Here is a 23,782-nt window from a genome sequence, read left to right as displayed (position 1 = left end):
TGCTTTTCTGCAAAGGGGACAGGACAACTAAACCGTATTGAGGGGAGGATGGATGGGGCCATGTATCGCAAGATCATGGCCAACAACCTCCTTCCGTCAGTAAGAGCATTGAAGATGGGTCATGGCTGGGTCTTCCAGCATGACAACGACCCAAAACACACAGCCAGGGCAACTAAGGAATGGCTCCGTAAGAAGCATCTCAAGGTCCTGGAGTGGCCTAGCCAATCTGCAGATCTGAACCCAATAGAAAATATTTGGAGGGAGCTGAAAGTCCGTTTTGCCCAGCGACAGCCCCGAAACCTGAAGGATCTGGAGAAGGTCTGTATGGAGGAGTGGGCCAAAATCCCTGCTGCAGTGTGTGCAAACCTGGTCAAGAACTACAGGAAATGTATGATCTCTGTAATTGCAAATAAAGGTTTCTGTACCAAATACTAAGTTCTGCTTTTCTGATGTATCAAATACTTATGTCATGCAATAAAATGCAAATTAATTACTTCAAAATCATACAATGTGATTTTCTGGATTTTTTGTTTTAGATTCTCACAGTTGAAGTGTACCTATGATAAAAATTACAGACCTCTACATGCTTTGTAAGTAGGAAAACCTGCAAAATCGGCAGTGTATCAAATACTTGTTCTCCCCACTGTACCTCTACTGCAGAGGATACGTTCATTCGAGTTACCAGCCTCAGAAATGGCAGCCCAAATAAATGCTTCATAGAGTAACAGACATCTCAACATCAACTGTTTAGAGGAGACTGCGTGAATCAGGCCTTCATGGTTGAATTGATGCAAAGAAAACACTACTAAAGGACACCAAAAAGAAGAAGAAACTTGCGCAATGGACATTATACCGGTGGAAATCTGTCTTTTGATCTGAAGAGTCCAAATGTGAGATTTTTAATTCCAACCACCGTGTCTTTGTGAGACGCAGAGTAGGTGAACGGATGATCGCTGCATGTGTGGTTTCCACCGTGAAGCATGGAGGAGGAGGTGTGATGTTGTGGGGGTGCTTCTCTGGTGCCACTCTCTGCTATTTATTTAAAATTCAGTGCACACTTAACCAGCATGGCTACCACAGCATTCTGCAGCGATACGCCATCCCATCTGGTTTGTGCTTAGTGGGACTATCATTTGTTTTCAACAGGGCAATGATCCAACACACCTCCAGGGTGGGTAAGGGCTATTCGACCAAGAAGGAGAGTGATGCATCAGATGATCTGGCCTCCACCATCACCCGACCTCAACCTAATTGAGATGGTTTGGGATGAGTTGGACCGCAGAGTGAAGGAAAAGCAGCCAACAAGTGCTCAGCATATCCTTCAAGACTGTTGGAAAAGCATTACAGGTTTAGCTAGTTGAGAGAATGCCACAAGTGTGGAAAGTTGCCAGCAAGGCAAAGGGTGGCTACTTGAAGAATCTGAAATATAAAATATATTTTGATTTGTTTAACACTTTTTTGGTTACTACATGATTCCATATGTGTTATTTCATAGTATTGATGTCTTCACTATTATTCTACAATTTAGAAAATAGTAAAAATAAAGAAAAACCTTGAATGAGTAGGTGGCTCCAAACTTTTGACAGGTACTGTATATGTTTTAAATAATGAACAGTGTATGTCATTACAATTGTCAAACCAGCACCACATTTCAAAACTGTCAAAAAAGTCAGTTGGTTATGTGGTTGGTAGGGCTAGCTAACAGCTGGCTAGCTGGATGTTTTGATTTGAAAGTGAGGTTAAAGATGAATGGAGAAGTCTGAAGTAAGAGACAAGAAAAGACAACTGACATGGCAGAGGACGAGTGCAGATGCTTGGGAGTACTACACGCTACTTTGGACTAATGCCAACATTCAGTGAGCTATTCGGCGCCTCAATGGCTGCCGGGGCATCACCCAGGTGAGTGCTGCTTGTTGGTGGTGGTTGAGAAGCAGTTGGCTAGCTACCAGCTACAGAGACATGCATCAGCATATATGAACTCTTTGACTCTAACAATATCAAGTTTGACGTTCATGTGAATCATGCATTGAGGTCAAGGGGAAAGCTGAGTTACGTGCGGAATAAAGAATACAAATGCACGACATAAAAAGCAGTGTTTTCCTTTTCGATTGAAAATCACTTAAGATTTCAGGTCATCTTTTCCTTTTCCTAGGTAATTTCCTTCCCTAGAATTGCCGTCCCTCATCTGCTCAGTGCATTGAGGCTGCTCTCTGTGCCATTGAAATGGCATTGAGCTCAGCTGATTTCCTAATCTCATTTTCACCGTGCCTGGAAATAGTGTATTCATTGATATTTCAATACGAGAATATATCTTTACGTTAATTTCTCCATTGAAGAAGAAGACCGAGTAGATTATTTTACCTCAAGACATTTATTTACCTTCCCTTCCTACTGTTATTTGAATTTGGTACAAGTAGCTATGTGCTCTGTCCTAATTCTTGGGGAAAACTCTAAATCTGGGGACAGAGAGCTAGAAAGAAAGAAGAGAACACGTCGAGGACACAGAGTGCCTTGGAGAAATCCAAAGATGTGAGGCAAAGAGGTATGTCAGATATGAATGATGAAGGCCCTGACTTTGTAATTTATTCTGTGCTCCGCAATCTGTCTCGTCCTCCCTCCAACCCTCTCAGTCTGTGACCCCACCCCAAACTACACACGCACGCGATTGTGAGATCAGATGATGCTCGGTGGGCTAGTCATGGCGGGTCACTTACGGCACGGGTGGGCCAATACTCGGACTTCGTCCACCGCGATGAACCCTGGATGGCCCTGTATGGATATGGCCTCGAATATCACCTACCACAAAGGGAGAGAGAAAGAGAGATGTGGGGAGAGAAAGAGGAGAGAGTGAAAACACATTTTACACCATTTATGAGAAGAGCTCCTGCATTACAGCTAAACCTGTGTGTGTGTTTGTGCGTATATGAGAAATATCTATTTCACACTATAGGGACAAACCGAACCGTACTGGTTCTGAAATGTTATTTTGACACACTTTCCAGCACGGTTCCAGCAACTATGTCGTACGTAAACAGGCCAGCTCAGTACCAATTGGCTTGTCTCAGCTCGGTTTGGCTCAGTGTAAAAAGGATAAGAGAGAGCTAAACAGCAGCCTCCTTTCACAGGTACAGTAAGGTGTTTTACTCTTAACATGGGGTCCAAGGTTATGTAGCTTTTCTGATAATGGTCATTTTCTGAATATGACTTCAACTGTCCATCTAAACCTGACGGATCCCTCCATTAGACCTGAAAGTCAAACTACAGCCCAGTCAAACCTACATTTCTATTCTCCCTCCCAGGATAATGGCTCTTACTCACAGGCTGAGCATGTCTGACTTCACAACTAAATGACCAGACTTTTACAGATGTTGTAATATGCTCTGTCACTCAGCCTGCTACATTATACATCAACCCCCTTCCTTCTTCCTCTCCTCCACATGCTCAGATGTCACTGCCTCTGTCTCAGCCTCTGTCAAACTGACCTGGCTGCCTTTGCCTCTTTCTCTGTCAGTCTGGCCTGGTTGCCTCTGCCTGGTTGCCATAGAAAAGCATCTTCTGACCCAGGAGGCCACAGGGTGAAGTGGGGTCATGAGCCCTGTAACCTGTGCAGTGCTCCTGTGACAGCTGGGATCCTTGTGGCACACAGTATGAGGAAGGAAGCGGCCCTCAATCAAAATGTCATAGGGCTTGTCCGCCAGGAAAGTAAGCACCGCCCTAGAATGCCAACGATGTCTGGTTGCTCACTCATTTCAATTCCTCCTTCAGTGTTCAGCACATTCTCTGCCCCTTTTTAGCGTTCTCTGACATGAGTTATCCACTCCTGTATCTGCTCCTTTCAGTGTTCTCTGACATGAAGCGGTCAGGTCCTGTGCATTGTCAAGTGGTCGGCATTTAGCCAATTATCTTAAAATCTTAAGTGTTCTCTTTTGCCTTCTACTCTCTTCAGTCATTCTAAGTGTTTAGTGTGATGCCCCGGTGTCACCGCCTGGAACCTGCCTTCATTAAAATAATCAGTTGCATGGATAAAACGTTGCGGGAACATCTCTCAGTCTCCCCATGACATCGAGCAGCTGTACCTGCCTGGCAAGAACAAAGTTTGGGACGCAAATCTTGACGCTTCTTCTTGAGATTCAGGGGAGGCTTTGAAGTGAATGTATGCAGGGCGGCAGACCAGCCTAATCCAAGGGTTTCTGCTTAGGCCGTTATTACCACCAGACAGACTGTTTTTTTGCCTAGTTCTTTTGTTTCAGTACATTGTGGTACACTGTGTGAATTGGGGTGGTACATGGTGTGAATTCTCAACTGCCCCAACTGCTTTAGAGGGAGGGAAACAACAGGGAGGCTTTGAACAGAGGACATGTGAGGGTTTTGATTTCTTGGACGTCAATGGCAATTTTCAGATAAAGAACAAATGTGTGAAATGCAGAGAGAAATTCCAAACATACACACAGGTTATTTGTGTATAACATCTTTACAGAAATAATGATGATGTCATCTTATTAAAATGCCAAGACAGACACCTCTAAATGACCCATCATGCCTCAAATACCTTGTGGCAGGGGAGCGCACAATTAAAGAGAACATTCCTTTGTGTACACTTTGCCACATCTGTGCCAAAGTCACTTATCTAATCAAACACACAGTGGGTTTTAGTCGTCGACATACAACCACGCAGTCAGATTCTTAAAGAGATACTGAGCCTCATATTTAACAGTATTAATTAAAGTCAATGAACGCCATTTACAGTAACGCCTAATCCTGCTCCCTCCATCCGGCGCTAGAAATCGCCAGTCTGCTACCCACCAGCCCTGGCAACCCACATTGCGCACACCTGGCAACCATCATTGTGCACATCTACTCCCCATCGTTAAGCACACCTAGACTTCATCACCACCCTGATTACTCTCCCTTCATATAGCCCTCAGTAGCTTCCGTCAGCAGGCAGTATTGGTTTTGGTCATCAGGCAGTATTGGTTCAGTATGCTTCTCCTGTTTTGTATTTTCTTCATGATTATTAAACTCACCTTATGCACCTGCTTCCTGACTCCATGCGTACACGTTACAGAATACTGCCTCAGAAATTCTGGAGGCAGGAGAAGATTACATCATCTTCCAGATGGTCGAGAAACAGGGTAATCTACTCCACCAACACCACGACCAGCCTACCACAGGTCGTCACTGTGAGCAAATCCCCCAGCCTACCCAGCTGTCCTTCCAGGTCAGTGATGTCCGACTATCCCTTCTGAGAAATATGACAGCACTCCATCAGAAAATCTGTGGCTTCCTATTCCAATGCTCCCTCTATTTCACCTATCAGATGGGAGCACCCACCACCGAGAGGTCAAAGCTTGCCACGGTCATTTCCCTGCTGACCGGATGGCTGTTGGAGTGGGATATGGCCATCTGGGGAGAGGAAAGGAGGAGCTGAGTTCCTATGAGAGGATCATGGCTCTGTTCAGGGCAGTCTACGACCATCCTCCAGAGGGCAGAGAGGGAGGTGAGTGACTTCAACTCCAGCAGGGTGCCAAGACCGCTGCGGAGTACACCCTCACCTTTCGAACTGTGGCAGCCCACAGCAGGTAGAATGAGCCGGCACTCCGCACTCTTTTCCCCAGTGGACCACGCAAAGAGGTCCAGACGGAGTTGGCATGTCGGGATGACAACATATCCTTGGACGCTCTCACCGCGATGGCCTTCCTTCTGGATAACCTTCTTCGGGAGCACCGGTGTCCACCATTCACCTCCCTACTTTGGCTGTCCTGAGGCAGAGCCATGAACCATGGAGGTAGTGGCCACACACTTCTCCACGGCAGAGCGGCGTCACCAGAGACAGCTGGGGCTCAGTCCCTAATTCAGCCAGGAAGGAAACCAGCTTCAGTGGTGTCAGGTGCGTCCCAATCCGGGTTCCATCAGAGTAGAGGGGTGGGCCCTGTAACCTTCCATCTCCCAGGATAGGAATGAGTATTCCATTATCGTTTTTCGCCAAACCCTTTTTGGTTCCCATTTCACTGGCTGGCTGTCCCTCGTCTTGTCTCTAAAGCTCAAGTGAACTCCGGTGACGTGGGGAACTTTATCGACCAGGCCCTCGCCTCCTACCTGAACTTAACTTAATACCCGCTTTCCTCTCCTTTTCCTGTCCAAGACCTGGATATGCAACCATTGGGATACGGCAAAATTACGGATGTCACAGCACCACTCACCTTCACCGTGGTACCCAAGCACCAGGAAAGTCTTCCCTTCATCATCACTGTGCCTGTACACAGTCATTCTCAGCCTCCCGTGGCTCTAACTTCATAACCTCACCATCTCCTGGTCAAAGATGAGAATCACCACCTGGGGACCAGGATGCCGTGGGGAGCTGCTTTCCCACACCCTGTGGTTCCACGTCGGTGGAGGGTCCTCTGAGTGTCCTCCAGCCAGTCAATCAGTCCTCCCATATCGTTGGCCCTGTGTTTTGGGGAGTAGATGTGGACATCAACCAGGCTCTGGAGAGCTTACCCGATTCTTAGATCCACCTCTACACAGACGACACCATTCTGTATACATCTGGCCCATCTTCGGACACTGTGTTAACAAACCTCCAAACGAGCGTCAATGCCATACAACACTCCTTCCGTGGCCTCCAACTGCTCTTAAACGCAAGTAAAACTAATTCATGCTCTTCAACCGATCGCTGCACGCACCCACCCGCCCACCTGGCATCACTACTCTGGACGGTTCTGACTTAGAATATGGGGACAATTACAACTACTGAGGTGCTGGCTACACTGTAAACTTTCCTTCCAGACTCACATTAAATCTAGAATCGGCTTCCTATTTTGCAACAAAGCATCCTTCACTCATTTTGCCAAACATACCCTCATAAAACTGACTATCCTACCGATCCTTGACTTCGGCGATGCCATTTACAAAATTGCCTCCAACACTCTACTCAGCACATTGGATGCAGTCTATCACAGTGCCATCCGTTTTGTAACCAAAGCCCCATATACTACCCACCATTGCGACCTGTATGCTCTCATTGGCTGGTCCTCGCTACATATTTGTCGCCAAACCCACTGACTCCAGGTCATCTATAAGTCTTTGATAGGTAAAGCTTTCACTGATCACCAGAGCAACACCCACCCATAGCACGCGCTCCAGAAGGTATATTTCACTGGTCATCCCCAAAGCCAATACCTACTTTGGCTGCCTTTCCTTCTAGTTCTCTGCTGCCAATGACTGGAACGAATTACAAAAATCACTGAAGTCGGAGACGTATCTCCCTCACTAACTTCAAGCAACGGCTGTCAGCCCATATGTAAAGCCCATCTGTAAATCTGTAAATAGCCCATCCATCCAACCAACTACCTACCACATCCCCATATTTTTTCTGCTCTTTTGCACACCAGTATTTCTACTTGCACATTCTCATCAGCACATACCACTCCAGTGTTAATTGCTAAATTGTAACTACTTTGCCACTATGGCCTATTTATTTCCTTATCTCCTTTGCACACGCTGTATACAGATGTTCTATTGTATTATTGGCTGTACGTTTGTTTATCCTATGTGCAACTCTGTTGTTTTTGTCGCACCGCTTTGCTTTATCTTGGCCAGGTTGCAGTTGTAAATGAGAACTTGTTCTCAACTGGCCTACCTGATTAAATAAAAATAAATGATGGCATTCCGGGGGACATCATTTCGGACTATGGTCCCCAATTCATGTTGATGGTGTGGAAAGCCTTGATGGAGAAGCTGGGGGCTACGGTCAGCCTCACATCCGGGTACCGGCTGTCTAACAGGCAGGTGGAAAGGACCAACCAGGAGCTGGGGAGGTTCCTAAGGAGTCAATGCCAGGACTGGCAGGGGGAGTGGACCCGGTTCTTTCCCTGGGCAGAAGTGACCCATCCTGGTGATCACTTCTGGCTCTCCATCAGGAACCTCCCGCTCCGCCTGTCCTACCAGAAGCTGAGTCCCTGGTTTGTGGGGCCCTTCATGGTCCTACGGGGGGGTCAATGAGGTGACCTATTGTTCAGAATTCCCCACCAACTACCGGATCTGACCCTCCTTTCATGTTTCCCTCCTCAGGCCGGTGGTTCCTGGTCCCCCGCTGATGCTGTCCCCGGACTCCGCCTCCCCTGGACATCGAAGGAATCCTGACGTCGTGGGGTTCGGCTCCAGTACCTGGTGGAATGAGGTCCTGAGGAGCGGTCTTGGGTCCCGGTGGTGGACATCCTGGGCCCCAACATCATCCGGGATTTCCATCTGCACCATCTGGACTGGCCCGCTCCTCGCCCTCGGGGCCGTCCTCCTGGCCATCTTATTAAAACGCTACGACGGACATCTTTAAATGACCCATCATGCGTCAAATACCTTGTGGCAAATACCTTGAGCGCACAATTAAAGAGAGCATTCCTTTGTGTAAACTTTGCCACATCAACCACCAGCCCTGGCAACCCACATTGCGCAAACCTGGCAACCATCATTGCGCACATCTACTCCCCATCGTTAAGCACACCTGGACTTCATCACCACCCTGATTACTCTCCCTTCATCTAGCCCTCAGTAGCTTCAGTCATCAGGCAGTATTGGTTTTGGTTATGTTCAGTACTGTTTTGTATTTTCTTCATGTTTATAATTATTAAACTCACCTTCTGCACTTGCTTCCTGACTCCCTGCGTATAGGTTACATTTACAGACTCTTCTCAGCTGCATTAATGAACAAACTGTCAACTATTTCAAGCAGGATCATGAAATATGAAAAGCAGAAAAGGTTATGTGTGCCTTAGCCTAAGACTGTGTTCCTTAGCCTAAGAAGAAAGTAAATATTTAATTATAGCTAAGACAAAGTGACCAAATATTCACATTAAAGTGAATATTTTAAATATTAGTCTTTCCACCTCACCAAGGTCATTATGTAATATAATTATAGCGAGTACTCACGAAACTGAATTCCATTAACAGAGAAATTCATACATTTACTGTGTTTCATTTACACAGAGAAAGAGATGGGGAGATAGAGGTTCAGTGAAGAGTGACGGGGCATGAATGGACATAAAGGGTTGTAACAGTGAGTGAGACGGGCTGAGAAATACAGTATATATCCAATGAACAAAAATAAACGCAACATGTAAAGTGTATGTTTCATGAGCTGAAATAAAAGATCCCAGAAAATGTTCCAATTACGCAAAAAGCTTATTTCTCTCAAATGTTGTAGGACAATTTGTTTTGCATCCCTGTTATTGAGCATTTCTCCATTGCCAAGATAATCACAGGTGTGGCATATCAAGATTCTTCTGGTGTAGAAACCAGCCTATGGCACTCAATATTTCAATAGGATACCTGATAATTAACATTATTTCAAGTATAAAGTCAGAACTCATCAGCACAATAAAAGAGCACTCTAAAATGTGCAGTTTTGTCACAACAAAATGCCACAGATGTCTCAAGTTGAGGAAGCGTGAAATTGGCATGCTGACTGCAGGAATGTCCACCTGAGAATTGAATGTTCATTTCTCTACTGTTGGAGGCCAATGTCATTTAGAGAATTTGGCAGCATGTCCAACAGGCCTTTCAACCGCAGACCAAGTATATGGCGTCGTGTGGGTGAGAAGTTTACTGATGTCAACGTTGTGAACAGAGTGCCTCATGGTGGCGGTGGGGTTATGGTAAGGGCAGGCATAAGCTACGGACAGCGAACACAATTGAATTTTATCGATGCCAATTTCAACGCACAACATTATCGTGACAAGATCCTGAGACCCATATCTGTATTCCCAGTCATGTGAAATCCATACATTAAGGCCTAATCAATTTATTTAAATTTACTGATTTCCTAATATGAACTGTAATTCAGTAAAATCAATTAAATGGTTGCATGTTGCGTTTATATTTTTGTTCAATATTTTATATAGATCCTTGATGAAAATCTGCTCCAGAGCACTCAGGACCTGAGACTGGGGCGATGGTATGGTTCACCTTCCAACAGGACAACAACCCTAAGCACACAGCCAAGACAACGCAGGAGTGGCTTAGGGACAAGTCTCTCAATGTCCTTGAGTGGCACTCAGGCCGGACTTGAACCCAATCTAACATCTCTTGAGACGTGAGAATAGCTGTGTAGCGACGCTCCCCATCCAACCTTAAAAGAGTTTGAGAGGATCTGCAGAAAAGAATGGGAGAAACTCAACAAATACAGGTGTGTCAAGCTTGTAACGTCATACCCAAGAAGACCCAATGCAGCAATCGCTGCCAAAGGTGCTTCAACAAAGTACTGAGTAAAGCGTCTGAATACTTATGTAAATGTGATATCAGTTTATTTGCAAAAATGTTTGAAAACCTGTTTTTGCTTTGTCATTATGGGATATTATGTGTAGATTGATGAGGGGGGGGGGAAACTATTTAATACATTTTAGAATAAGGCTGTAACATAACAAAATATGTAAAAAGTCAAGGGGTCTGAATACTTTCTGAATGCACTGTATATAGAGAGAGATAGCAGAGAGAGAAAGAGAGAGAGAGAGTTGTGTGGGTACCTAAAACGATTTTTTCTCAAAGATTATTTAACATGGTAATTTGCAGTGAGCGATGATTTGTCAAGATAATTCTGTCTGAGGTGACTAAGCTCCCCACTCTGAGGTCCTTTTGGGGACACATTTCAGCGAGGACCATTTCAGCAAAATTGGATGAAAGTTGTGGTGCACAAAGTTTGCCTCTGTGTGATGTAAAACCCCAATAGATTACAATTACCACATTGCTCATATTCCAGAGAGAGAACAAATTACTATCGCAATGTTTCGGTTTTACCTCTAAAACCTGGGTTGCATTTCAAATGACACCCTTTTCCCTATTCAGTGCATTACTTTTAATCAGGGAGCATAGGACTCTGATCAAAAGTTGTGCACTGTAGAAGGAATACAGTGCTGTTGAGATTGGAGACTTGTTCATGAAGCAAAAAACTGTTTTAAAGAGGTTGGCAAATAGGCAGTAAAGAATGCTAGAGAAATAGATGAACAATTGTATTCAAATCAGAGCAATTAACGTGGTGATTCTCATCCGATTCAATTTCACCAATAACCCCATGGTGCGAGCAATCTAGTTACTGAAAAATTATTTGTATTGAAGTTTAAGCAATTTCTTAACCTTATTTTGCTAACTTTAGGAAGACTGCAGATAAACCAATTGGGTTCCATCTGAACATTCGCGGTTGGTGGTCGAACTGTATCGCACAATGACAGGCAATATTAATATAAAAATATCATTTAAAAAATCATATTTCCAACAATAGGCCTACCACACAGCATACTGGTTCTGAACAGTGGCTTGAGCATTGCTATAGATAGCGGTGTAGTGAACATATCAAACCTATTGCATATGCACCAAATGGAAGAATGCAGACAATTATAGGGGAATTATTTGGACTTGTCCAACAAGAAACTATTTTGTTTTCCTTGCAAACATTTAAAAAATGTTTTATGTTGTGTGCCTTAATGAAAACCACACAGATGTGGCATTATGTGGTGACATTGAAGCTCTCCCCTCACCTGATAGGAGTTGGGCCAGAAGGTGCTGATTGCCAGCTCGGCCTTGACCCAGCCCTCGGTCACCGAGGCGGAGGCATTCCACACAGGGTTTCCCTGGGTGCCGCCGTTCACCTTGATGTAGACGTTGAGCACCCCGGGACTGGAGCCATCGCGGCTGGATAGAGAGTAGTGGAAGTCGATGCAGTGGGTGTCATTCTCCTTCAGGGTGGGCAGGAGCAGGTGGGCCTTCTGCCCCGACGCCCGGCCCGAGCCGTTCACCACCATGAAAGAACCTATCAGGGACGAGAAAGAACCTGTTACTGTTGTCTACCAGACGCAGGTTCAAATAGTATTTGTTTTCTTTCAAATACACTCAACAAAATTATCAACGCAACATACAACAATTTCTAAGATTTTGCTTTAGTCCCCAATGGCACCATATTCCATATAGAGTAACTACGTTTGACGAGAGCCCTATGTGCCCTGATAGAGAATAGGGTGTCATTTCAGATGCAGCCCAGGTTGTAGAGGCAAAACCAAAACATTGCGATAGTAATGAGCAATGGAATATGAGCAATGTGGTAATTTTTATCTACTGGGGTTTTACATCACACAGAGGGAAACTTTGTGCACCACAACTTTCATCCATTTGGCTGAAATGGCCCTAAATTAGTATATTTCAGTTCTCGACCATCGCTGAAATGGGTCCCCAAAAGGACAAATCATCGCTCACTGCAAATTACCAGGTTAAATAAATAACTTTTGAGGAAAAATCATTTTAGGTACCCACACACCTCTCTCTCACTTACATAGTTCTCTCGCTCTCTCATACATTGAACAATTTCATTGATTTGACTGAATTACAGTTCATATTAGGAAATCAGTCAACAAATAAATTAATTAGGCCCTAATCTATGGAGTTCACAACTGGGGAGGACACAGCCTTGAGTGGGCCTGGGAGGGCATAGGCCCACCCACATGGGATCCAGGCTCACCCACTGGAGCCAGGACCAGCCAATCAAAATGAGTTTTCCCCACAAAAGGGCTTTATTACAGACCGAAATACTCCTTATTACAGACAGCACCCCCCAGACAGCACACCAATAAGTGGTATAAAATACAGTATAAACATACGGGATGAGTAATACAAGATATGTAAACATTATTAAAGTGGCATTAATAAGGTGACTACTGATCCATTTGTTAGAGTGGCCAATGAGTTTGAGTCTGTATGTAGGCAGCAGCTTCTCTGTGTTAGTGATGGCTGTTTAACAGTCTGACGGCCTTGAGATTGAAAAACAGCTTCTGTCTCTCGGTCCCAGCTTTGATGCAACTGTACTGACCTCGCCTTCTGGATGGTAGCGGGGTGAACAGGCAGTGGCTCGGGTGATTTTTGTCCTTCCTGTAACATCGGGTGCTGTAGGTGTCCTGGAGGGCAGATAGTTTTCCCTCTGTGATGCATTGTGCAGACCACACCACCCTCTGGAGAGGCCTGCGGTTGTGGGCAGTGCAATTTCCGTACCAGGCGGTAATACGGATCAAAGTTTTCACCACACCATCTGTGTGGGTGGACCATTTCAGTTTGTTTGTGATGTGTACGCCAAGGAACTTTCCACCTTCTCCACTGCTGTCCCGTTGATGTGGATAGGGGGGTGCTCCCTCTTCTTTTTCCTGAAGTCCATGATCATCTCCTTTGTTTTGTTGACATTGAGTGAGAAGTTGTTTTCCTGACCACACACTCCGAGTGCCCTCGCCTCCTACCTATAGGCTGTCTTGTCGTTGTTGGAGATCAAGCCTACTACTGTTGTGTTGTCTGCAAACATGGCCACGCAGTCGTGGGTGAACAGGGAGTACATGAGGGTGTGAGCATTGATCCTTGTGGGGCCACAGTGTTGAGGATCAGTGAAGCGGATATGTTGTTTCCTACCTTCACCACCTGCTGGCGGCCTGTCAGGAAGTCCAGGACCAAATTGAGCAAGGCGGGGCTGAGACCCAGGACCTCAAGCTTAATGATGAGATTTGAGGGTACTATGGTGTTGAATGCTGAGCTGTAGTCAATGAACAGGTATTCCTCTTGTCGAGATTGGTTAGGGAAGTATGCAGTGTGATGAAGATTGCATCGTCTGCGGATCTATTGGGGCATTAAGTATATTGAAGTGGGTCTAGGGTGACCGGTAAGGTGGAGGTGATATGATCCTTTAGTTCAGTTACCTTTGCATTCTTGTGTACAGGAACAATGGTGGCCATCTTGAAGCATGTGGGGACAGCAGACTGGGATAGGGAGAGATTGAACATGTCTGTAAACACACCAGCCAGATGGTCTGCGCATGCATCTGGGACAGCAGCCTTGCGAGGGTTAACACGTTTAAATGTTTTACTCACGTCGGCCACGGAGGAGTAGAGCCCACAGTCCTTGGTAGCGGGCTACGTCGGTTGCACTGTATTGTCCTCAAAGCAGGCAAGTGAAGTGGCTGTTTTTTTTTGTAGTCTGTGATTTTCTTTAAACCCTGGCACATACGTCTCGTGTCTGTGCCGTTGAATTACGACTCCACTTTGTCTCTATACCTACATTTCGATTATTTGATTGCCTTCCGGAGGGAATAACTACACTGTTTATATTCAGCCATATTCCTGATCACCTTCCCATGGTTAATTGCGGTGGTTCGCGCTTTCAGTTTTGCGCGAATTATTTCCTCTACCCACGGTTTGTGGTTAGATTAGGTTTTAATAATCACAGTGGGAACAACTTCTCCTATGCACGTCCTTATTAACTCACTCACCGAAAGAGCGTGTAAATCTATATTAATTACTCTGAGGCTACCCGGAACATGTCCCCGTCAAAACAACCTTGAAGTGTGGATTCCGATTGGTCAGACCAGCATTGAATAGTCTTTGTCACGGGTACATCCTGTTTGAGTTCCTGCCTATATGAGGGGAGAAGCAAAATGGAGTCGGGGTCAGATTTGCCGAAAGGGGGGCAGGGGAGGGCCATTGCAGAAGTTAGAGTAGCAGTGATCCAGTGTTTTGCCAGCCCTGGTGTTACAATCCATATGCTGCTAGAATTTAGGTAGCCTTGTTCTCAAATTAGCTTTGTTAAAATCCCCAGCCACAATAAATGCATCCTCAATATATATGGTTTCCAGTTTGCATAAAACCCATTGAAGTTCCTTGAGGGCCGTCGTGGTATCGGCTTGAGGGGGGATATAGACGACTGTGACAATAACTGACGAGAATTCTCTTGGTAGATAATATGGTCGGCATTGGATTGTGAAGAATTTTAGGTCAGGTGAACAAAAGGACTTGCATTCCTGTATGCTGTTACAATTACACATGAAACATACACCCCCTTCTTCTTCTTCCAGGAGAGATGTTTATTACTGTCGGCGTGTCGCACAAAGAATCATCTCCCCAGCATATCCCCAGAGAGCCATGTTTCCGTGTCACAGAGTATGTTACAATCCTGGTCCTAATTTCATTTACCTTGTTACCTTGAGACTGGACATTTGCGAGAAATATACTCGGAATATACTCGGAATCCCCCCCCCCAAGTCTGACCAGAAGCCCGCTCTGTCTACCTCTTTTGTGGCGACGTTGTTTTGGGTCAGCCTCTGCAATCAGTTCGAATGCCTTGGGTGGTTCGAACAAAGGATCCGCTTCGGGAAAGTCGTATTCCTGGTCGTAGGTCTGGTGAGTTGACGTCGCTCTGATATCCAATAGTTCTTCCCGGGCTGTATGTAATAACACCTAAGATTTTCTGGGCTAACAATTTTGGAAATAATATATAAAAAAGACAAAATACTGCAATGTTTCCTAAGGACTAGAAGCGATATGACCCTCTCTGTTGCCGCCATCTGAATAATGATCATGCTGTTTAAGCTTCTTGATATGACACACCTGTCAGGTGGGTGGATTATCTTGACAAAGGATGCACTGCTCACTAACATGGATGTCAACAAATGTGTGCACAAATTTGAGAGAAATAATATTTTTGTGCATATGGGACATTTGTGATCTTTTATTCAAACGCTAAAACGTATTTGAAAGAAAACATACTATTTCAACCCAGACCCATCAAGTCTCAGGAATGTCTGAGGAACTATTGCGACAGTGAACTACTGTACTTTTATTATACAATATTGTTGGAATCTGCAAGGAGAGAAGAGAAAGACAGCAGAGTGATGGATCCAAAGTAAAGGTAGTGTAAAATGTGTGAAGTTCAGACAGAAAGAGAGACGAATAGGTGTGAGAGGACGTGCTGCTGGAATAACAAAGAATATATTGAAGCGTCAGACATTCTCAGGGACGTTGCTTTGATAACTGAACACCAAGCCAGGGACATGTCAAGGATCTGGATCGAGTGCCTTCCAATTGATCAGCTAATCTGAGGTAAAACAACACCAAAGACATTTGTTTCTGTTTGGAAACACACATTCAGAGCCCACATACTGGCCCCCCCCAAAACATTTTTTTTAGACTATCTCTAACCTTTTATTACCGTTTTATAGATTGGTATGTGGTTTTATAGCTTGCCTCACATTTGGCAGAAGGTGGGCAAAAATATCTGGGAGGTTTCTGGCACAAGGCAAGTGGCCTAAATCATAAAGGCTTTTGTCCATAATGTACCAACTTACATGAGAGAGTAGCAATTATAGGATTAGGTTCCGTTTTTAGAAAAAGTGTTTTCGGACAACATCATTTCCCTCTAAATTCATAAAAAGTGTTGATTAACTCAGTAAATTATTCCATGAAAGGAATTATTTAATTTAGCTTGAATACTTGACCCAGACAATTACCTGATTCTAACTGATACACTTATCCCTTCAAACAACTAGCATGTTAGCACAGCACGCTAGCAGCCAAGGCAGCTCCCCTTGAAACCATAATGGATTCCCTGACACAAATGAGAACTTAAATGTGTCAGTGGAGATCAAATGAGAAGGTAAAATGATGACAACCTCTTTCCAGGTAAATTTCATCTGCCACATTATAACTCACCAGTGACACATGCTGTCTGCTAATGTGAATAGGGTCATAGAATGGCATGTGGAATCAGACGATTCATCACAAAATTATGTTAAGCATATCAATGGGCTATGCAAAGACATCAATCATCACAACTTTGGGTCCAGAATAGGGCAAATCAATTCAGAGTGGTGAACCAATATAGTGGAGACCCTAACTAGGCCATGGCTAATGAACTAGGCTGATTACATTTCTCATTCGCCTCAGCCACCGCCGTTTTACATCAGCACTCTCAAAAACTTCATCTTGCTAACACACACACACACACACACTCACTCTCGCAGATACACACATTTCTACTCACACACACACACTATACACAACCACCGTCTCCCTCCAGCTTCAACACAAAGCCAATATCTGTGTTGTGTGTTAACCAGGCCCACATAACCTCTAGAAGTGTCTACCTGACGAGTACTGGGGTGTTACATTTCATCACAAGTTTCACACCTTGTACAGGCACCATAGGGTCATATGGAGAGCAATTCAATTACCATGAAACACATGACAATCTTCTAAAGTGACATATTTTGCTGACATGACATGGTATTTTGACATGTAGTCCTACATTATACCCCAAACAGCCACACATCAAGTACAGAATATGGCATTTCTATTGTGGTCCATTCCTGGAAAAATAGTCTGTTTGCGGTGCTCCTCGGCCCACCTTCTCCCATACACACTGAAATGAATCATAATATATATATATATGTATATATATATATATATTTATATATATATATTATGATTCATTTCAGTGTGTATATATATATATATGTATATATATACAGTACACTTAGGTTGGAGTCATTAAAGCTCGTTTTTCAACCACTCCACAAATTTCTTGTTAACAAACTATAGTTTTGGTAAATTGGTTAGGACATCTACTGTGTAATTTTTCCAACAATTGTTTACAGACAGATTATTTCACTTATAATTCACTGTATCACAATTCCAGTTGGTCAGAAGCTTACATACACTAACTTGACTGTGCTTTAAACAGCTTTGAAAATTCCAAAACATGATGTCATGGCTTTAAAAGCTTCTGATAGGCTAATTAATTGGAAGTGTACCTGTGGATGTTTTTGAAGGCCTACCTTTAAACTCAGTGCCTCTTTGCTTGACGTAATTGAAAAATCGAAAAGAAATGAGCCAAGACCTCTGAAAAATATTGTAGACCTCCGCAAGTCTGGTTCATCATTGGGAGCAATTTCCAAACACCTGAAGGTACCACGTTCATCTGTACAAACAATAGTACGCAAGTATAAACACCATGAGACCACGCAGCTGTCATACCGCTCAGGAAGGAGACGCGTTCTGTCTCCTAGAGATGAATGTACGTTGGTGCGAAAAGTGCAAATCAATCCTAGAAAAACAGCAAAGGACCTTGTGAAGATGCTGAAGGAAACAGGCACAAAATTAGCTATATAAACATAACCTGAAAGGCCGGTCAACAAGGAAAAAGCCACTGCTTCAAAACCGCAATGAAAAAAATCAGGCTATGGTTTGCAACTACACATGGGGACAAAGATCGTACTTTTTGGAGAAACGTCCTCTTGCTTGATGAAACAAAAATAGAACTGTTTGGCCATAATGACCATCAGTATGTTTGGAGGAAAAGGGGGAGGCTTGCAAGCCAAAGAACACCATCCCAACTGTGAAGCACGGTGGTGAGAGCGTTATGTTGTGGGGGTGCTTTGCTGCAGGAGAGACTGGTGCACTTCACAAAATAGGAAGAAAAACATGAAGGATAATTACGTGGATATATTGAAGCAACATCTCAAGACATCAGTCAGGAAATTAAAGCTTGGTCGCAAATGGGTCTTCCAAATGGACAATGACCACTAGCATACTTTCAAGTTGTGGCAAAATGTTTTAAGGACAACAAAGTCAAGGTATTGGAGTGGCCATCACAAAGCCCATCACAAAGACCAGGGCAGGACTGAAAAAGTGTGTGCGAGCAAGGAGGCCTACAAACCTGACTCAGTTACACCAGCTCAGTCAGGAGGAATGGGCCAAAATTCACCCAACTTATTGTGGGAAGCTTGTGGAAGGCAACCCGAATCGTTTAACCCAAGTTAAACAATTTAAGGGCAATGCTGCCAAATACTAATTGAGTGTATGTAAACGTCTGACCCACTGGGAATGTGGTGAAAAAAACAAAAGCCGAATTAAATAATTTTCTCTACTATTATTCTGACAGTACACATTCTTAAAATAAAGTGGTGATCCTAACTGACCTAAGACAGGGCATTTTTACTAGGATTAAATGTCAGGAATTGTGAAAAACTGAATTTAAATGTATTTGGCTAAGGTGTTTGTAAACTTCTGACTTCAACTGTAAATATAGATATATAGCTTTTGTAAAGAATTCATACCCCTTGACTTTTTCCACATTTTGTTACGTTACGGCCTTATTCTAAAATGTATGAAATTGTTTTTCCCCCTCATCAAATCTGCACACAATAAATACCCCATAATGACAAAGTAAAAAACTTTTTTGCTAATTTATAAAACATGAAAATGAAAACATAAAAATTGAAATATCATATTTACATAATTATGCAGACCCTTTACTCAGTACTTTGTTGAAGCACCTTTGGCAGCGACTACAACCTTGAGTCTTGGGTATGACACTACAAAAGCTTGGCGCACCTGTATTTGGGAAGTTTCTCCCATTCTTCTATGCAGACGCTTTTAAGCTCTGTCAGGTTGGATGGGGAGCGCTGCTGCACAACTATTTTCAGGTTTCTCCAGAGATGTATTATCGGGTTCAATTCCAGGCTCTGGCTGGGCCACTCAAGGACATTCATAGACTTGTCCTGAAGCCACTCCTTTATCGTCTTGACTGTGTGCTTCGGGTCCTTTTCCTGTTGGAAGGTGAACCTTCGCACCAGTCTGAGGTCCTGTGCACTCTCGAGCAGGTTTTCACCAAGGATCTTTCTGTACTTTGCTCTATTCATCTTTCCCTCGATCCTGACTAGTCTCCCAGTCTCTGCTGCTAAAAAACATCCCCACAGCATGAGGCTGCCACTACCATCTTTCACCGTAGGGATGGTGCCAGGGTTCCTATAGATGTGACGCTTGGCATTCAGGTAAAAGAGTTCAATATTAGTTCATCAGACCAGAGAATCTTGTTTCTAATGGTCTGAGAGTTTTTAGGTGCCTATTGGCAAACTCCAAGCGGGCTATTATGTGCATTTTACTGAACAGTGTCTTCCATCTGGCCTGATTGGTGGAGTGCTGCAGAGATGGTTGTCCTTCTGGAAGGTTCTCCCATCACATTTATATTATGTGCCTTATGTAAATGTGAGAGGAACTCTGGAGCTCTGTCAGAGTGACCATTGGGTTGGTCACCTCCCTGACCAAGGCCCTTCTCCCCCGATTGCTCAGTTTGGCTGGGCGGCCATCTCTAGGAAGAGTCTTGGTGGTTCCAAACTTCTTCCATTTAAGTATAATGGAGGCCATTGTGTTCTTGGGGACTTTGAATGTTGCAGAAATTCTTTCATAGCCTTCCCAAGATCTGTGCCTCGACACAATTCTGTCTCGGAGCTCTAAGGACAATTACTTCGACCTCATGGCTTGGTTTTTCCTCTGACATGCACTGTCAAATTATTAAGTGTGTGCCTTTCCAAATCAATTGAATTAACAATAGGTGGACTCCAACCAAGTTGTAGAAACATCTCAAAGAAAATCAATGGAAACAGGATGCATCTGAGCTCAACTTCATCTCTCTAGGCAAAGGGTCTGAATACTAATGTAAATAAAGTATTTCTGTTTTGTTTTTTTATAAAATGTTGCACACATTTCTAACAACCTGTTTTCCCTTTGTCATTATGGGCTATTGTGTGTGTATTGCTGAATTTAAAAAAAATATGAATCCATTTTAGAATAAGGGTCTAAATACTTTCCCAAGGCACGGTATGTATGTTTTAGAAAATAGTTTTCTGTAAACTTAAATGACTAAAATGTATAAAGTATGTAGAAAAGAGCTATATAAACTACATGACTAAAAGTATGTGGACACTTACTTGTCAAACATCTAATTCCAAAATCATGGGAATTAATATGGAATTAGTCCCCTCTTTGCTGCTATAACAGCCTCCACTATTCTGGAAATGCTTTCAAAGATGTTGGAACATTGCTGTGGGGACTTGCTACCATTCAGCCACAAGAGCATTCATTAGTGAGGTCGGGCACTGATGTTGGGCGATTAGGCATGGCTCCAATTCATCCCAAAGGTGTTCGATGAGGTTGAGGTCAGGGCTCTGTGCAGGCCAGTCAAGTTCTTCCACACAGATATCGACAAACCATTACTGTATGGCCCTTGCTTTGTGCACAGGAGCATTGTCATGCTGAAACAGAAAAGGGCATTCCCCAAACTGTTGCCACCAAGTTGGAAGCACAGAATCGCCTAGAATGTCATTGTATGCTGTAGCATAAAGATTTATATTCTCTGGGCCTAGCCCGAACCATGAAAAACAGCCCCAGACCTTTATTTCCCAGACCTTTATTCCCCCAAAAATTATTTGGCACAGGCAGGTAGCATTCTCCTGGCATCCGCCAAACACATATTTGTCCGTCAGACTGCCAGATGGTGAAGCGCATTTCCACTGCTCCAGAGTTCAATGGTAGCAAGCTTTACACCACTCCAGCCAAAGCTTGGCATTGCACATGGTGATCTTGATCTTGTGTACTGCTGCTCGGCCACGGAAACCCATTTATTGAAGCTCCTGACGAACAGCTCTTGTGCTGATGTTGCTGTCAGAGGCAGTTTGGAACTAAAAAAGTGAATGTTGCAACCGAGGACAGACAATTATTTACGCGCTTCAGCACTCAGTGGTCCCATTCCGTGAGCTTGTGTGGCCTACAACTTCGCGGCAGAGCCGTAGTTGCTCATTTCCACTTCACAACAGCACTTACAGATGACCGGGACAGCACTAGCAGGGCAGAACTTTGACGAACTGACTTGTTGGAAATGTGGCATCCTATGACGGTGCCACATTGAAAGTCACTGAGATCTTCAGTACGGTCATTCCACTGTCAATGTTTGTCTATTGCGATTGCATGGCTGTGTGCTTGATTTTATGCACCTATCAGCAACAGGTGTCCACATACTTTTGTATATATAGTGTATTTTTAACAAAAAAAATATTTGAGAACTAAGAAACAATTACCAATAAAAACTAGATATCAGATAAAATAAAAAATTCTGAAAATTGCACGGTCTCCGACCAAAAATTTTAAAAGCCTTCCCCTTGGCCGCAGAGACAAAATATTGCTGTTTGGCAAAATATGTAGAATTGCAGGAAATGTGCTTTAAAACTGAAACATTTTGTTTCTGCGGCCAAGAGGAAGACCTTTTAAAAAAAAATTGGTGGAGACCGTGAAATTGGCCATGCCCCACTACCACATTTTGGCGAAATATAATGACAATGAGAAGCAATTGGATATAGTAAGACAACAGCCACAGTGTATTCGTCTTAACTAGGGTGTATTCGTCAGGGTGTAGGTTCGGCAGGTTTCAATTCCCTTTATGGTTGTATGGATAGCATTATATGGTGTGGACTGTTGTTTACAAAACCGAGCTGCCTCCACCGAGTGAGAAAGAGATTTGAGTGTCACACTCCCACCATCATAATGCGTTCCAAGATATGACAAATGGCTAAAGCTCTGCTAGTTGTCACTTTAATATGCAATTATCGGATGGGCCCTGTATTTGGGGCCAGCTGCTGCTAAGTCTGATAAAGTCGAGACATTTCTCATTCCTTCGTTTCCCAACATTATTTATTGAGACAATAAAAGCCTCCAATTTACCATCGAACTAGATGAGGGTAGTAATCAGTGGTGTCCCTAGGAAGGCTAATACACTGGAAATACAGAAAAAAGGGTTAGACTACGAAGCTGTAAATCTGAGGCAAAGGGGGGACTGTCAACTGTCACCCAGCAGCCCAGCCGTGGAGCAGCTGGTGTTGAAACAGTGCAGTTCCTGCTCCTTCTCCTTGTCGGTTTTAACTGATTTCCGACCACTCTTGCATGCACTGCTACTACACCCCCCCCCCTCCCCACTACAAGCCCCAATCAGGGGCCTGTCCAGGGACCCAGGAAAGGGAGAGTGCATCCCCAGCTCACGCCGTTGGACCTCTGCCCATTTCACACATTAAACACACCCAATTCACGGGTCCCTTCACACTTCTCCTCCGGCGGCAGAGGCAGCCGTGGCGGGTTGATGCCACAGAGTCGTGCAGCATGGACCCCATATGTTCCCTTTTCTCAATGTGTAAAGGCCTTGGATGATTCGCCTCCTCTCCCCTCGCCATGCCCTAATTATTAACATCCAGCCTCATCTGTGGCAGTGCCAACACACATTCGTTCAAAGCTTCCCTCTCGTCATCACAGCGATGGGACATCACAACGACATCGTGCCACTACGCTTTACACATTTCCCATAGTAACAGGAGGAAAGCAAAGGGTGCGACACGACAAGCCCATAGGCTTAGTGTATGTATTCCTACTTGGCCAATTCAATATCACGCCAGCCCCCCTCATTGACCTTCTCTCATCGGAGGCTGTATACTGTTAAGACATGGGGGGGGGGGGTCTTCCTCTGGGAATCTAATAAATGGGAAATCAATAATTGAAGTGCTATTATCGAGGGGATGGGTGGTGCAGCAGGTTGGGTGGTACAGCAGCATACCTACTCTGAGCTGCCGAGTAGATCCCCTGAGGACAACGTGGGCTATGTGCTTACTTTCTCCATGGAGGACGAATGCAAGTCATTCAAGCGTGTTAACTCTCGCAAGGCCGCCCAGACGGTAACCCTAGCCGTGCCCTCAGAGCATGTGCAGACCAGCTAGCAGACCAGACCACTTCCATCATCATGAAGTGCTTCGAGAGGCTAGTCAAAGGCAACATCACCTCCTCCCGCCACCAGGTGGTAACGGAAGGTAATATTACCTCCTCCACACTGATCCTCAACACAGGGGTCTCACAAGAGTGCGTCCTCAGCCCCCAGCTCTAATCCCTGTATACCCACGACTGTGTGGCCTCAAGTTAGCTGACAACACGACAGTAGTAGGCCTGATTAACAACAACGACAAGACGGCCTACAGACGTAGGCCCTCCGACGGAGAGGTGCCAGGTAAACAATCTCTCCCTCAATGTCAGTAAAACAAAGGAGCTGATTGTGGACTTTAAGAGGAACCAGGATAGGCACGCCCCCATCCTTATCAATGGGTCCGCCGTGGAGATGTTAA

The 23,782-nt window shown here is 44.3% G+C and overlaps 1 protein-coding gene across 25 annotated transcripts in view; it reads right to left on the bottom strand.

The window, feature by feature from the left end:
- Positions 1–23,782, bottom strand: part of ptprt (protein tyrosine phosphatase receptor type T) — a 415,067-nt gene that overhangs the window by 257,162 nt on the left and 134,123 nt on the right. For 24 of the 25 annotated variants that reach the window (XM_090205068.1, XM_090205070.1, XM_090205071.1 and 21 more), the window contains exons 3-4: positions 11,526–11,797; positions 2,715–2,796 (exon numbers count right to left, since the gene is read on the bottom strand). In XM_090205068.1, the coding sequence (XP_090061194.1) occupies positions 2,715–2,796; positions 11,526–11,797 (354 nt within the window). Of the gene's footprint in view, positions 1–2,714; positions 2,797–11,525; positions 11,798–13,715; positions 13,776–13,886; positions 14,426–23,782 lie in introns of those variants that run through there. The other variant, XM_090205084.1, reaches the window with a different exon arrangement.

This window comes from Oncorhynchus mykiss, chromosome 17, assembly GCF_057628025.1.
Source record: "Oncorhynchus mykiss isolate SJ-2025 chromosome 17, ASM5762802v1, whole genome shotgun sequence".
Lineage (NCBI taxonomy): Eukaryota > Metazoa > Chordata > Actinopteri > Salmoniformes > Salmonidae > Oncorhynchus > Oncorhynchus mykiss.
Note: the sequence above shows the minus strand (reverse complement) of the source record. Positions and strands in the feature narration are given on the sequence as shown.